At 45.1% G+C, this 15914-nt stretch overlaps 1 protein-coding gene across 2 annotated transcripts in view; it reads left to right on the forward strand.

Moving 5' to 3' along the window:
- Positions 1 to 15914, forward strand: part of LOC102452942 (cytochrome P450 4B1-like) — a 39826-nt gene that overhangs the window by 16221 nt on the left and 7691 nt on the right. For both annotated transcript variants that reach the window (XM_006111448.5, XM_075935922.2), the window contains exons 5-9: positions 6411 to 6535; positions 7542 to 7693; positions 9284 to 9390; positions 10754 to 10944; positions 11997 to 12130. In XM_006111448.5, the coding sequence (XP_006111510.1) occupies positions 6411 to 6535; positions 7542 to 7693; positions 9284 to 9390; positions 10754 to 10944; positions 11997 to 12130 (709 nt within the window). The remainder of the gene's footprint in view (positions 1 to 6410; positions 6536 to 7541; positions 7694 to 9283; positions 9391 to 10753; positions 10945 to 11996; positions 12131 to 15914) is intronic.

Here is a 15914-nt window from a genome sequence, read left to right on the forward strand (position 1 = left end):
CGCTGAGCCAACAGTTGATCAGCTGTTTGTCCACTCAGCGCGGCAGCCATGTAAATGTAAATGAAGCCGCGATCATTTAAATCGCGGCTTCATTTGCCTTTGCCTATGTGTCTAATCTACATGCCTCTGATGACAGAGGCATGTAATCTAGACACAGCCTGAGAGCCAGGACTGGTGGCTGTAAACAAACTTTATGGTGCCACAAGAAACTTGGACACACTCATGATAAGTGGACACCCAGCTCTCTAAAATCATGCTGGACCACAGATGTGGCCATGCCAAAGAGGGCCAGATTAGAGAGATTCAACCTATGCAGTTATTAGCCTGTACAGTCTATGGTTCCATGGAAATTCTTTTGGTTGTGTAGATTTTTGAATGAAAGAATCAAAATTCTGGTGTGAGGTATAGCAACGTATTGGTCAGAAGATGTACAGACTCTGTAGCAGAGCTTATGTCATTAAAAAACAAAACAAAGAAACAAAGTAAAGGACTAGAACGATGTCTTGATGAAATGAACATTTTGCGGTGATGCCTCTGCTGTCCTTGACAGTTTTCATTTTTCAAACTCAAAACTGAAAAGAAAAAATTGCGACAGTTTACAGCCCAATATTTTTGTGGTTTGAGTTTTGGTTTTCAGGGAAAAGTGGACATTTTCGATGGAAAATGCCCTATTGTTCTGACCTCTGTGAGGGACATATTTTTCAATGAAAAGGTCGGTGAAGAATAGGTTCCTGGATGATCTCTACTCTGGAGTTAATTAGGCTACGTCTACACCACTTGCTTCTTGCTCAAGAAGCCTTTTATGCAAGAGTTTTTGCACAAAAATGTATTGTACAAGAGCACGTCCACACCTCAAACCACATCGCAAAAGCCATGTGCTTTTGCACAGGAGAGCAGCCACACTGCATGGACACTCTTGTGCAAGAAAGCTCTGATGGCCATTCCCGGAATGGCCATCAGAGCACCTGTGCTTTTTCCCATAGGCCGGGGTTTCTTGGTCAACGCTTCTCCCTCTGGAGCGTTCACACTTGCCTTCTTGTGCAAAAGCTGCAGAGCTAAAAGCAGTTATGCCTCAGAAAAGGAGGTTTACTTACGGCGGAAAAAGCCCTCTATTCTGCCATTTAACTGCCCATTTAAGTGTACAAGAACTCATTTGATGTGTGGACGCTCCACAGGAGTTTTTGTACAAAAACTTTGTAGTGTAGACGTAGCCTTAATGTATGTTGCCTGATCTGAAAACAGATTAACAGTCGGGGCCTCGCTGAAATTGACTTCAGATCCAGTATTTCTTTGCTTTTCAATAGATACCACAATTATTTTAGAACAGTTCTAGAAATTAGGGATTTGGAATTCTGTTTTACCATGATTCAAAACCCACATCTAATCTATAGCAATGCTGACTACTTTAAGTAAGAAGGCACTGCAGTGGTTCTTGGTGGCACTCTCTATAGGCATTTATATGAAAGTCAGTATTAAACAAGGGATCTCATGCATTCCTAAACCCAAGGATTGGGGACATTTTAACCTGGTGATCTGGCCATCTGAGGATTAGAAAATAGCATGGGATGCCAATATGTACAATGCCTAGATTATAATCTCTGCTTTGTATAGTACACAATGCAGCTACGGTTTTATTTCTCAGTGGGCTCTATGCAAGAAAAGAGTGAAAAGATTTGGGCGTGGGACCATCCATCAAATTCTGCAGCTGCACTGCCAGGGAGTCAAAGCAATGACTCATGCAATGCATTGTCCCTGAAAGCACTCTGATTCCACCTGGGGAACACTGCCTTCTAGTGGGAGAATTTTAAAGACAGGCCTGCAGCATGGATGCTCAATGATGAGACTCACTGCTGAGTGAACTGATCAGGTTCACTGGGAGAAGGTTTATTATTGACACATTGAGCCCTGGTCGACGCTAGGACTTTATTTTGAAATAATCCCCCTTTGGTCAAATTTATAAACTGCGCATCCACCTGACCAAGCCTGTTATTTTGAATAACAGGCCGCTTAATTTAAAATCTGTACTCCTGCTTTTCATCAGGAGTAACGCTAGTTCCAAAATAGTTTTTTCGAAATAACGGTAGCGTGGATGCTCTGTTAGCGCTATTTTGAAATATTTGACATATTTTGAATTAATTACTCCTCAGTGCTTCCTGGGGCTCTAAGGGGATGTCTACACTACACCATTTTGTTAGAAAAACGGCTGTTTTTCTGACAAAACTTGAGGAATGTCCACATTGCAATTGCATTCTTCTGCAAGAAAATCGAAAGAACTGAGGCATTTTTCCAGCATTGGTAATTCTTATTCTACGAGGAAGAAGCCTTTTTGCAAAAGAGCTCTTTTGCAAAAAGGCATGTGTGGACGGGGAAGAGGGAGGTCTTTTGGAAGAAGAGGAAAAAGCACAGGTGCCCTGGTGGCCATTCTGTCCACAGCAATCATAGCTCAAATCCAGAATGGATGCTCTCTTTCAAAAAAGCAGATCGCTTTTTCGATGCACTTTTGCAGTGTGGACACTCTCTTTCGGAAGAAGTTTTTCCGGAAGATCTCTTCTGAAAAAAGCTTCTTCTGAAAGAAGCCAGTAGTGTAGACGTAGCCTAACTCGAGGTAGCACATCTACATTAACCTCAGACTCATTTTGAGGCTTCCCCGTAGTGTGGACACGCTATTTTGATTTCTTAAATCAGGAGTTATTAAGTCGAATTTAGTAAGTTCAGAATAGTTTCCTAGTATAGACATGGCCTGAGTTTGAACCACACGGTAGCTATTGTTACAGAAAAATAAACAGCCACATTTTCTCTGTGTGTCAGCCAACATCACAGGGAGGAATGAGTGACTTCCACCGCTGAAAACACAAGTCTGTACATCTTGTATTGAGCTAAAGAGACTCCTGGTGTAGCTAGGAGCTGTAACTGACCTGTTTCCTCTTTGGAATGGGTCTGGAAGGAGAGCACATTGATGAGTAGGTTACTTTAACATGAAACTGACCAGCATTGGAGTAGAAGAAACCTTAATGAGGCTGGACTGAACATGCCAGTCAGCAGCCATAATAATCCAGAGCAAGTTTACAGGCAGGAGTGTACTGGCAATCAAAATAGGCCCGGGAAATGGGCTGAGAACGGCCCTGCCCATGACGTCTCCCCTGCGTGTCCCTCAAGCCCCACCCTCTGCGTCATGTCTGGCACGCGGAGCCGCTCGGAGCGAGGCGCAACGGTGTGCAGACACTACGGCCCACCGGATGATGGCCCACTGGGAAATTCCCGGTATCCCGCCGGGCCAGTCCGTCCTTGCTTACAGGGGTTAAGAGCTGGACAGGCATTTATAATACAGAGCAATTTTACAAAACCCATAATTTACAAATACAATAGAGGCAGATATTCTTATGTCTGCCACTAGATGGCGCTCTTTCTCCAATAGCAAAATGCAGGACAATGTAGCACTTTAAAGACTAACAAGATGGTTTATTAGATGATGAGCTTTCGTGGGCCAGACCCACTTCCTCAGATCAAATAGTGGAAGAAAATAGTCACAACCATATATACGAAAGGATACAATTAAAAAAAATGAACACATATGAAAAGGACAAATCACATTTCAGAACAGGAGGGGGATGCGGGGGGAGAGGGAGGGGGAGGAAGGAAGGTAAGTGTCTGTGAATTGATGATATTAGAGGTGGGGAGAGTGGGATGTTTGTGAGTTAATGGTATTAGAGGTGATAATTGGGAAAGCTATCTTGATAATGTGTAAGATAGTTCAAGTGTTTGTTCAATCCTCTTTGGAGAGTGTCGAATTTTAACATGAATGACAGTTCAGAGGATTCCCTTTCAAGTGCAGATGTAAAAGGTCTTTGTAGCAGAATGCAGGTGAAGTCAAGTCATCGAGAGAGTGTCCTTTCTGGTTAAAATGGCAAGAAACTGTTTTTTCTTTGTGATCTTGTCTGATATCTGTTTTGTGGGCATTAATCCTTAATTTTTCTCCAATAGGTTTGGCAGAGCTTATTTATTCATTTCTATAAGTTGGACCTCCAATATTGATTCTTTTAAAGCAGTTTTTTTAAATTTGTGATTTAAGATAGTTGTACAAATTATGGGTTAGGAATAAATCTCATCAATTTACATTTTCACAGTTGCAGGAAATTATGCAGGAGCTGGAGTGGGGGGAGTCCGACAATTTTTTAATGACAGACATTAAGATTCCAAAAGGTAAAGCTTTAACCACTTAAGCCCAATTTACCAACATCACATTGCCAAATCAACTAGCCTTAAATCAAACTCTTAAGTGTTCAGGCAGTATTTTTCTTACATTGCCTATTGATTTATTTATGGAAATATTTTTTTCATCTGTTTGAGGATGCATGTGAAACTGACATTTACACATCTAATTGTTCCAAACTGAAATTGGTATGATAATCCCTCCCCCCCAACACTGATTTACATACAATTCTTAACCAGGAAGCAAGTTGCATCCTACAAATGAATGCATCCACTAGGACTACGTTTAGACTGCAAGCCTCTTTCGAAAGAGACTTTTTATGAAAGCTACTTTTGAAAAAGCCTCTTTCGGAAATAAGCGTCTAGACTACAACCAGTACTTTTGAAAAAGCAAGCTGCTTTTTCGAAAGAGAGCACCCAGGCTGTCTGGATGCTCTCTTTCGAAAAAGCACAGCTTGTATTACATAGAGCCTTTTTTCAAAAGAGCACTTTCGAAAAAAGGCGTTATACCTCGTAAAGCGAGGTTTTCTGCGGTCGAAAAATCTGCCATGTTCTTTCGGTTTACTTTCGAAAGAATGCGGCAGCAGTCTAGATGCAGGGGAAGTTTTTTTTTGAAAAAGGCTACTTTTTTTGAAAAAACCCTGTAGTCTAGACACACCCTTGCAGCCTAAGGCTACATCTACACTGCAGTGCTATTTCGGGATACTGGAGGTGTCCCACGTCTTAACAACAAGCCTGTTACTTCAAAATATAACGGGCTCGCTATTCCAGTGTCCCTATAAACCTCATTCCTCGAGGCCTAGGGGACATTTTGGAATAGTGGGTTCTTTCGAAATTTGACACTGTGTAGACAGCTCCACAGTTAGGTTGGAAGGTACAACCTAGCTCTATATTTGAGGGTATAAGCCACCCTCAAATACCAAAGCCTAAGCATCTGACCTCTTCAGCCTTCAGTGGCCTTCAAACAGTCTGCACTGGAGTCATGCCTGATGTACTCGATCAGTGAACAAATTATTCTACAAGCCAATCTGAAAATAACACACAAGATCCTTTTCAGTGTCACAGGAAACAAAATATGAATAGCCCGTTGTGGGACCAATCAGCTCTGTCATTTCAGCTTCCGCTGGACTCAGAGACTACCCCTTGGGGTGATTATTTCTGACTTCATTGAGGTGCGAGTGTAACCCACACACCGACTGGGTGTGCGTCACCATCCCATGCAGAAGCACTGAGACCACTGACAGAGAGAGAATGAGTTTGCTCTACAGCTGTCTCTGAATGCCAGCTGGCTTTTAGCTCAGGCTGCAGAGGTTCGTGTGCCAAGGTCCCAGGTTTGGTTCTGCCTGTGGGTGCTACACAAGCCTGAGATTTCTTCTGAGAAGGCTTTTGGGAATAATATTGGCCTCATCAGGCTGGTCTGTGGGCCAGCATTCGTGAAGCTCTGTCTGAACGGACATAGGACAGGTACATGTCTGGTAGCAAACCTGCGTAGTAAGGAAGTGTAAGGCATTAGGGACTGAAGAGATGCTCATGGCTGTGCAGAGGGCCAGCCCAAGACCGTCAGCTCCAGGGTCTGGCTAAAGAGAGACCATTTTTACATAGAAAATTTTCTGACTAATTTTCCGTACTATCAGATGTGTAGCAATGTGACAATCAAAGCAAAGGCAAGAGAGAGAAAAATAATGTGGGTCTATGTGGTAAATGCCAAGTCAGATTTCTAGCTTGCTCTTGTGTCAAAGTGGCATCTCTAGTAGATACAGAGCAAGGGAGTGTCTCCTTTTCCCATTTATTTTGTTGCCTAGACCAGTGTTTCTCAGCCTTTTTGTATAAAGTACCTCTTAAAAAAAATTAAGTACTCCCAGTACCTACAGTTTTCAGACAAATTTTTTTTTCTACCATTGCAACACGTTTGTTTAAACAACTTAATCATAGCTGGGCGGACGATGAAATTTTTGGGTGTAAAAAGAACAAAAATAATAAAACACTGTAAAACGTAAAACAAAAACTCAGGTTTCTCCACATTTCAGTTGTTGACGTACCCCCCAGACTTCTCTCAAGTACCCCTAAAGCTTCTCGTACCCCTGGTCGAGAAACACTGATCTAGACGGTACAACTGGTTAAAGACATCGCCTGTGTGTTTTGAAGGTGGGAGGTCAATGTGGACTCTGGGTTGTCTCACCTCTGTCTCCTTCCCGTGCTAGGACAAGTGGGAGGAGCTGGTCACCCAGGATAAGTCGGTGGAGCTCTTTGAACACGTCAGCTTGATGACTCTCGACAGCATCATGAAATGTGCCTTCAGTTGTCATAGCAACTGCCAGACCGACAGGTCAGTACGGGATGCTCTGGGGGCCTGATGGAAGGCGTCTGTTCATTGGCCAGGAATAAGCGGTGCAGCTTGCCCAGGACTGGGGGAAATTCTCCATGGTCCGTGCAACTGAATGGGTGGCATGCACAGGTGCCCCGCCTCCTGTGGTCTGTCACCGGGCCAGAGATGGTGCCTATCTTTCCCATAGCACAACACAACCTGGGCACATATGTTTTTGTCTCAGGAGAGAACACAGGGAAGATTCTGCCTCTACCCATAGGCCTCTGGGGCGCCGAGGGGTGGATGTGACGCTGAGGGACTTGGTGCCTTTTCAAGGATGCTCTTGCAATTCTGGCAGTGGACCTGGGGCACGAGGCTTCGGTTTCCGGCTCAGCTGCAGATTCTTTGTGTCACCTAGATCAAGCCACTTAGTGCCTCAGTTTCCCACCTGTAAAAGGGGGATAATAATCCTCCCTTTCTCCTGCCCTTTGAAGGCCTTGTTTCTTACTGTGTATGCAGACCAGGCCTAGTCCAGCAGAGCTCTGCTCTTGTATAAGCAGGTTGCATGGTGGCTGCTCAGCTGCTCCTGGGATGGATCATCACTCGCCATGCAGCCCCATCCGCATGAGAAGCTGGGCTCCAGTTGTGAGGCTCTGCTGAGGCGGTGGGCAGGAATGAAATTCTTGGTGCACGCTCATGCAGGCACACACCTCACAGGGAACCCTGTCTAGAACTCAGCACATTTGCAGATATTTATTTTAGATCTGTGGGTATCAGCAGCTGCGGTTGTCCACAGCTCATTCTTGCGGATACAGATGGGGCTGCGGATACACATTTTGTATCTGTGCAAGGCTCTAGCGATAGCTACTCACTCTGAGACGACGATGCGGCTTTGTACCCTGTGAGCAGGTCGTGACGGTGTCCGTGGGTGGATGTGGGCATGGGCCACGTGCCCCATCGCAGACGGGATTCCATTTCCTGAAAGCAAATCTCTTGTGTTGATCCCTCTCTTTCCCGCCATCCCCAGGGAGAATTCCTACATCCGAGCGGTCTTTGATCTCAGCTACTTGGTGCACCAGCGGCTGCGCATCTTCCCGTACCACAATGATCTCGTTTATCGGCTCAGCCCCCATGGTCTCCAATTCAGGAGGGCCTGCCAGCTTGCGCACCGCCATACAGGTACTTCCCTATGCCCTGGCCTTTCTTTGTCTGACTCTTTTGTGCATGGGGAGTGTTCAGCGGGGAGCCCTCGCGATCCACGGAACAAGCAGCAGCCATCACGGCAGCTGACCAGTGTGCTCCAACCTCATTTGAAAAGGATCCCTGCTAGGATTCAGAGATTAGTTCCGACTACCTGGCCCTATTGGCTCCCTAGCTTCAGTGCTGAGTCTTTAGTTACTTATAGACTCACAGGCTGTGTCTAGACTGGCAAGTTTTTCTGCAAAATCATCTGCTTTTGCGGAAAAACTTGCCAGCTGTCTACACTGGCCGCTTGAATTTCCGCAAAAGCACTGACGATCTCATGTAAGATTGTCAGTGCTTTTGCGGATGCTGCTCCCGTTCGGGCAAAAGTCTTTTTCCGAAAAACTGTTGTGCAAAAGGGCCAGTGGAGACAGCAGAGATTTGTTTTCTGCAAAAAAGCCCCTATCACGAAAATGGCGATCGGGGCTTTTTTGCGCAAAAAGTGCTTTTGCGGAAAAGCGTCCTGCCAATCTAGACGTGCTTTTCCGAAAATGCTTTTAATGGAAAACTTTTTCGTTAAAAGCATTTTCGGAAAATCATGCCGGTGTAGATGTAGCCATAGACTTTAAGGTCAGAAGGGACCATTATGATCATCTAGTCTGACCCCTGCACAATGCAGGCCACAGCATCTCACCCACCCACTGCTAGACTAATCCTCTCACCTGTGTCTCAGATATTGAAGTCCTTGAAACGATGGTTCAAAGACCCCAAGATGCAGAGAATCCTCCTGCAAGTGACCTGTGCCCCATGCTATAGAGGAAAGCGAAAAACCTCCAGAGCCTCTGCCAATCTACCCTGGAGGAAAATTCCTTCCCGACCCCAAATATGGCGATCAGCTAAATCCTGAGCATGTGGGCAAGACTCACCAACCAGACACCCAGAAAAAAGGTCTCTATAGCAACTCCTACCTTCCCACCAGTGGCCTATTTACCACTGATCGTGAAAGGTCAATTAATTGCCAAGATCATGTTACCTCACAAACCATCCCCTTCATAAACCCATCTAGCTTTATCTTGAAGCCAGATAGGTCTTTTGCCCCCACTACTTCCCTTGGAAGGTTGTTCCAGAACTTCACTCCTCTGATGGTTAGAAACCTTCGCCTAATTTCGAGTCTAAACTTCCTATTAGCCAGCTGGTACTTGCCAGATGTGCATTGTTTCTCACGAGCACAGGACAGCTAGGACCCAGGAATACAAGGACTAGCCATCAGTGGGTAGAGCGTTGGGTCCTGGATCATGACCGGTCTGGATTAGAACGGATCAATGTCTCTTCTCTGAATTCTAATTATGCCACCATGCTCCCAACGGGTAGTAATTTGGATTGATGGAGGTGCTGGGGTAAGGCTAGGAGGAAATCCCTAAGCAGAGTGAGTGCTACCATGTTCCCAACTGCACAGGTCAGAAGAGGGTTCGGTGCAGCTGACCGGCTGCCCCCCCTTGTGTGTGGAGGGCACTCAGGCAGTCTCCGGGGCTACAGTGCTCTGCCGGCTGTCGCGGAAAGTTGTGCTTGAATAGTTTTCTATCTCAGACAAGGTGATCCAGGAGCGGAAGGAGTCTCTCAAGGACGAGCGAGAACGTGAGAAGGTCCAGAAGAAGAGGCACTTGGACTTTCTGGATATTCTTCTCCATGCCAAAGTGAGTTATGGAGGAATGGGTGTGCACTAAATGACACCACGCATGAGTATGTTCCACTGGGCTTCACCAACAGTGTCTTGGATGAGAGGCAGCAGGTTCAAAACAAACCAAAGAACGTTTTTCTTCACATAGCACACAGTCAAACTGTGGAACTCCTTGCCAGAGGATGTTGTGAAGACTAGGACTTGAACAGGGTTCAAAAAAGAGCTAGATACATTCATGGAGGTTAGGTCCATCAATGGCTATTAGCCAGGATGAGTAGGAATGGTGTCCCTCTCCTCTGTTTGTCTGGATATGGATGACAAGAGAGGGATCACGTGAGGATTACCTGTTGCGTTCCCTCCTTCAGGGCATCTGGGATTGGCCACTGTCAGCAGACAGGATACTGGGCTAGATGGACCTTTTGTCTGACCCAGCATGGCCGTTCTTATGGACCCCTAAGCTGAGTGCCAGCATAGGACCTTTGCAACAATTATGCCCTCAAATGAGGGCTGTAGTAATGCATAAGCTTCATGGCTGGCCCGCTGCCTAGAGCGAGTTTCCTCTGGGGACAACAATATTCCCTCTTCTCATCTGACTGAAAGTTGGGTGGGTCTCCAGACTTTACCGGCGGGGCCCCTTTCCAGAAAGGGGAAAGAGAAGCTAGTCCCCATACTTAATCACCCACCAGCACCCAGGTGTAAATCTCACACGTCTCTAACCTCCATTTGCAGTAAGTGACTCTGTTCACTAGGGAGCCCTTTGCTTCCATTTTCCTCCTCTCTCTGCTTTAGGCAGGCCTTGCTCTCCAGTCTTCTTCCCCGCTGTCATTTCATAGCGTGGGAAAGGGAAGGAATTCTCTTCTCTCCTCCTCGTGGTTGCTTGCTGGAACCTCTTGAAGTGGCGTGTGTCCACACAGAGGGGTAGAGCAGGCAGATTCATTTTTAAAGGGGACTTAACTCCTTTTGCCGCACCGATGGCATTACCTGGACGAAAGGGGCAATATTCAGGAAAGGAAATGTAGCCACAGTTGACCAAAACCATATTCATGGCTGTCGGCTGGGTAAGACCAGGATGACTTAGCCCTTCGGGCCTCCCGAATAGTCTTTGAAGGGAAGTGGAGAGAGCATTTTTTTCTGGCGGGAACCAAAGACAGGTGAGATGAGCAATTCTCCACTGCACCTCCACAATGGACGAGATGAGCCTCGTTCCATCTCTGGGCCAGGGTGAAGCAGTGGCAGCAGGAGTTTTCCGGGGGCACTGCAGCATGGATTTTGGATTCCTGTCTGAACTGGTTGGCCTCGCCTTAACCAGCACGATAAGTGAATGTAATTCCTGTTGCTGAATATATATCGTGCCACTGACAGTGTGTATGTGTTGCTAGGATGAAAACGGCGCTGGACTGTCCGACGAAGACCTACGTGCGGAGGTGGACACGTTCATGTTTGAGGGGCACGATACCACGGCCAGTGGGATCTCCTGGCTCTTGTACTGCATGGCCCTGTACCCAGAGCACCAGCAGAGATGCAGGGAAGAGATCCAGGAGATTGTGGGAGACCGGACTACTATCCAGTGGTGAATCTCACATTTTCATATTTATTTGATCGTTCCTCCCCATCAATATTGTTCGGGTCCTTTTGTTAGTAGATAATGATATATTTAGAAATATTTGTTAGTCAAGGTGCTCAAGGCTTCATTTTCAGAGGTACTGAATACGTAGCTGTTATGACTTCATTTACTGTCGTGGAAGCTACCCCCTTCTGAAAACCGGGCCTGACGTATCTCTATGAGTAGCCCATAACATAATGCACTGCCAGCTGCCTATGGCGCCGCAGCTCAGACATCAGATAGTGGTACCCTTAATATTTTGGAATATTAAGTCAAAATTCCAAACCCCAACCAGAGGTGTGCTAGATGCAAACAGTGCGTATCCTTTGGAGAAAGTCCAGCAGAAGGCAACAAAAATTATTAGGGGACTGGAGCACATGACTTGTGAGGACAGGCTGAGGGATTTGGGCTTAGTTACTTTACGGAAGAGAAGAGTGAGAGGGGATTTGATAACAGCTTCTAATTAGAATCATAGAATCCCAGGGGTTGGAGGAGACATCAAGAGTCATCGAGTCCAACCTCCTGCCCAAAACAGGACCAATCCCAACTTCCTGGAGGGAGGTTCCAAAGAGGATGGAGAGAGGCTGTTCTCAGTGGTGACCGATGGCAGAACGAGGTGCAATGATCTCAAGTTACAATAGGGGAAGGTCTAGGTTAGATATTAGGAAAAACTATTTCCCTAGGAGGGGGGTGAAGCACTATTTCCCTAGGGTGGGGGTGGAATCTCCATCCCTAGAGGTTTCTAAGTCCCGGCTTGACAAAGCCCTGGCTGGGCTGATTTATTTGGGTTGGTCCTGCTTTGGGCAGGGGGTTGGACTCCATGACTCCTGAGGTCTCTTCCAACCCTGGGATTCTATGAATTGTGATTGAACCTGCTTTTACCAGGGAGTTGGACGTGATGACTTCCTGAGGTCTCTTCCTGCCCTGGGATTCTATGATCCACATGTGTTTTCCGTTGGAATAGCTGTACTGGAAATATCTGCATCACTCACTTGCACCTTTGCCTCTGGTCATTTCAGGGATGACCTCAGTAAGATGACATATAGCACCATGTGCATCAAGGAGAGTCTTCGCCTGTACCCTCCCGTACCTGGAGTGTCCCGACAGCTCAGCAAACCCATCACATTCCACGATGGACGTACCTTACCAGAAGGTCTGTACAGCTGGTTTCCTCTTTTCCATTAAGTTGTAATGGTGACATCCTGGTCTCAGCTACGCAAGTTCAACTCCCCCTGACAGCTGGGAAAGTTACACCCATGGAATGGAGAGAAAGCAAGATATGGCCCTAAATAAGTGACATGGCACTATAAGAGCCAGTGTTTATACACAAAGCTGCAGCTCAGGAAAAGAGGGTATGTCTGCACTAGTTCGAACTAGGGAGGCTAATGTAGGCATTCGAAGTTGCAAATGAAGCCCAGGATTTAAATATCCTGGGCTTCATTTGCATCTTCCCGGGTACTGCCATTTTTAAATCCCCCTTAGTCCAACCTCCGTGCCCGCGACTACACGCGGCACAGAGTAGGTAGTTCGAATTAGGATCTCTAATTCGAACTACTGTTACTCCTCGTGGAATGAGGTGTACCGGTAGTTCGAATTAAAGATCCTAATTCGAACTACCTACTCCGTGCCACGTGTAGCCGCGGGCACGGAGTTCGGACTAAGGGACATTTAAAAATGGCGGCGCCCGGCAACATGCAAATGAAGCCCAGGATATTTAAATCCTGGGCTTCATTTGCAACTTCGAATGCCTACATTAGCCTCCCTAGTTCGAACTAGGGGGCTAGTGTAGACATACCCAGAAGATGTAAACCAATCTAAAGACAACAGGTAAAGTTGGAGTGAAGAAACAACGGTGTTCTAGCTACAAAGCTGTAAGAAGAACAGAGTTCAGGAGGCAGAAGGAAAGCAAGCAATTAGGACTATGCACAAATCAGCTAACTATAACTAAACTCTCTTCCAGGCCAGTGATGTAAATATGTAACAGGATATTTGCCTTGATTCACTGTGTATCTGACGAAGTGGGTCTTTGCCCACGAAAGCTTATGCTCCCACACTTCAGTTAGTCTATAAGGTGCCACAGGACTCCTCGCCGCTTGTGTATCTATCTATATTTTTTGGATCAGTGCACATTTCAGAAAACTTAAGTGAAACAAAATTTCCCCCAAAATGCATTTTGATTTTAATTTTATTTTTATTCTCGTATAATACACAATGAAAAAGGACTATTTTAAAATGAACAGTTGAAATTTTTGTTCCAAAGTTGTGCAAAAGAAATTACTGTAATGATACTGGAAGATTTCATCTTAATTTTTCTTTCAAATACCAAATTGGGTCGAAATAGACATGTTCCCGTAGAACATTCTGAACTTGACGAAGTATTTTCTGATGCAAACATGTTCTGTCAATTTTTGACTGCTATAATATTGTTAAGAATGGAGATTTAAAAATCTTTAGAAAGAGGTATTTGCTTGATCTAGGGACCAATGCTGAGTAATAGAACTGCAAAATGAGTAAGAAAAATAACATATGATAGGGTGAATCTATACAGAACCCTTAGCTCGGAATAAGCTATGCAATTTGAGTTATGCATTTTGAGTGTGTTTTAAAATAGCTTATTTTGTAATTTGGTGCTGTGTCAAAATAAACCGCTATTCCAAAACGTCCCTTAATCCTCGTGGAATGAGGTTTACAGGGATGTCGGAATACCGAGTCTGTTATATTTCAAAATAACAGGCTTGTTCAAAAGGCGCGGAACAGCTATTTCAGGATACTGGAAGTATCCCGAAATAGCACCACAGTGTAGACGTAGCCTTAGTGACCAAGAATTATTTGTGGCTGCTGGTCACATGCCTCTATGAAATGAATCCGTGGTCAAAGTTCAATTAGTGGATTCTAAGGCCGGAAGGGACCATTGTGATGATCTAGTCTGGCCTATTGTATAGCACAGGCCAGAGGAAATCTCCCACAATTATTCCTAGAGAAAAACATCCTATCTTGGTTTAAAAATTGCCAGTGATGGAGAATCCACAACATTCCATGACAGGGTGAAATCACAGAAGTCCCCTTAGGGTAGTTCCCCGGTGTGCTGGTCATGCCACTGATGCCGGCATTCCTGCTCTCTGCGGCTCCCCCCAACTCTATCCTGTTAGACCAGATCTTCTGGTCTCCCCATACAAAGCTTAGAGTTGGGGTTACCATCCCTCTGCAGAACAACTCAGACACTGCTCAGTTCTAAAGGCTCAGAACCCAGGAAGACAATCCTCAAAAGGGACCAAAAACCCCAAATAAAACCTTCTTACTCCCTGTAAAAGTTCTACACAGAGAAAGCTTATAAGGTCAGCCTCCTTCATCAATGAAAGAGACGCACAAAGGTCGTTTCTCCCTTCCCCCTCCCCTGTAACAATTATTTACACTGGGCTTGATAATAAACAAAAGTGTGTGTATTAAGCATAAAAAGTAGGATTTCAGTGGTTGGAAGTGAAATCAGTCAGCTCAAAGTCAGTTACTACATTAAAATGAATAAAAACACATATCTTGCTTTAATCCACTAAGAAACTTGTTACGTTTTTAAACTAAACCATTGTCATTTCAGGCAAAGCTTCAACTCAGAGTTGGTCTTTTTCTTTGAATGGGGTCTACAGATCCTTTGAAGTTCGGTTGTATCCTCTTAGAGTGGGCCAAGCAGTTTCAAAAGCCAGCTGAAGACAAAAACTGATGGCTTCCCATGGCAAGAATCCATTGTTTGGCATCCCCTATTCCCATAGAAAAATACCAGGTTCAGAATGGATTCCAGTACTGGGTGGCATGGTCACATGTCTTTCTAGGACCAATCACCATTTGGGCTTACAGGACAAACAAGACTGTTCACAGGTTGTTGATTTGAGCACCAAGCCATTAGGTTTCTGACATCAGTGACGGTCCTCCTCAATACATTTATAATTATAAACAGAGCCACATTTCATATTTCTAACTTCACATACAAGAATGATACACGCACAAAAATAGGACATATATGTTCAGCAGATTGCAACATTAAAATGTGATAGGTTACGTGAGATCTAAAGTATCTTTGAGTTCTGCATATTCATAGTCACAAACCAAGTCTTCTAAGGCATGGGGGACAGTCACAAACCCCTTGGAAAATTGTTCCATAATTTCTCGCTGTTCGTGTCAGCCTTTTCACTGTGGCTTGGTGTCATATTGCAGAGAAATCACAAGTGAAACCCTCAGCAAATTTAGCAGTGAGGTTAGAGACTGAATGAGATCTTGGAAATGAAACTCCCTCCAGGCCAGTAATGTGAAACATTGGCCTGGCTCAGTGGGCAACTTATATTGCTGCTGCTTGAGAAATTCCTTATCCATGGACAAACAGATTTTTTCCTGCAGGATTGTCAGGCCAGCACCCTCTCCTAGCTCTCAGTGTTGCACAATATTTGCTTTAAAGTGGAATGAGGCAAGTTGGACTTCAGTCTCCTGTATCTGTTATGTTTAATTTGTTCTTCTCTGTTCATGCAAGAGTCTTGACTATTCATGTCAAAGTGCGCCATGTGAAATTTACCCCGTGTCAGGTGCCAGAACCAGTGGTGTGCCTCACTGAAGTCCTAAAACTAAGGACTAATTAGCATGAGAGCAGGTCACGAGCCGGTCTGCACAGAGATGAACTCCCCTGAATATTTAAGCAAATTCTTTCCTTGGTCTATCTTATACTCAAGGATCGTTTTAGAGTTTAATGCCTGATGATTTTCATCTTCGCTGGGGATTCAGTAATCAAAACAAAATGGAATGGGATGCTACTCTACAGTCACAACAGGGATGTCTTGGGCTCGCCTGAGCTGGGGTGTCCAGCTCATTTTTATTTAGTTTTCTGTGAAACAGCATTCAACGCAAAATGGCCCTCTGGGTGCTAAAGATCCTAACTGCCTTTCACAGATTTAACC

This window comes from Pelodiscus sinensis, chromosome 9, assembly GCF_052426305.1.
Source record: "Pelodiscus sinensis isolate ZL-2025 chromosome 9, ASM5242630v1, whole genome shotgun sequence".
NCBI classification, from domain to species: Eukaryota; Metazoa; Chordata; order Testudines; family Trionychidae; genus Pelodiscus; species Pelodiscus sinensis.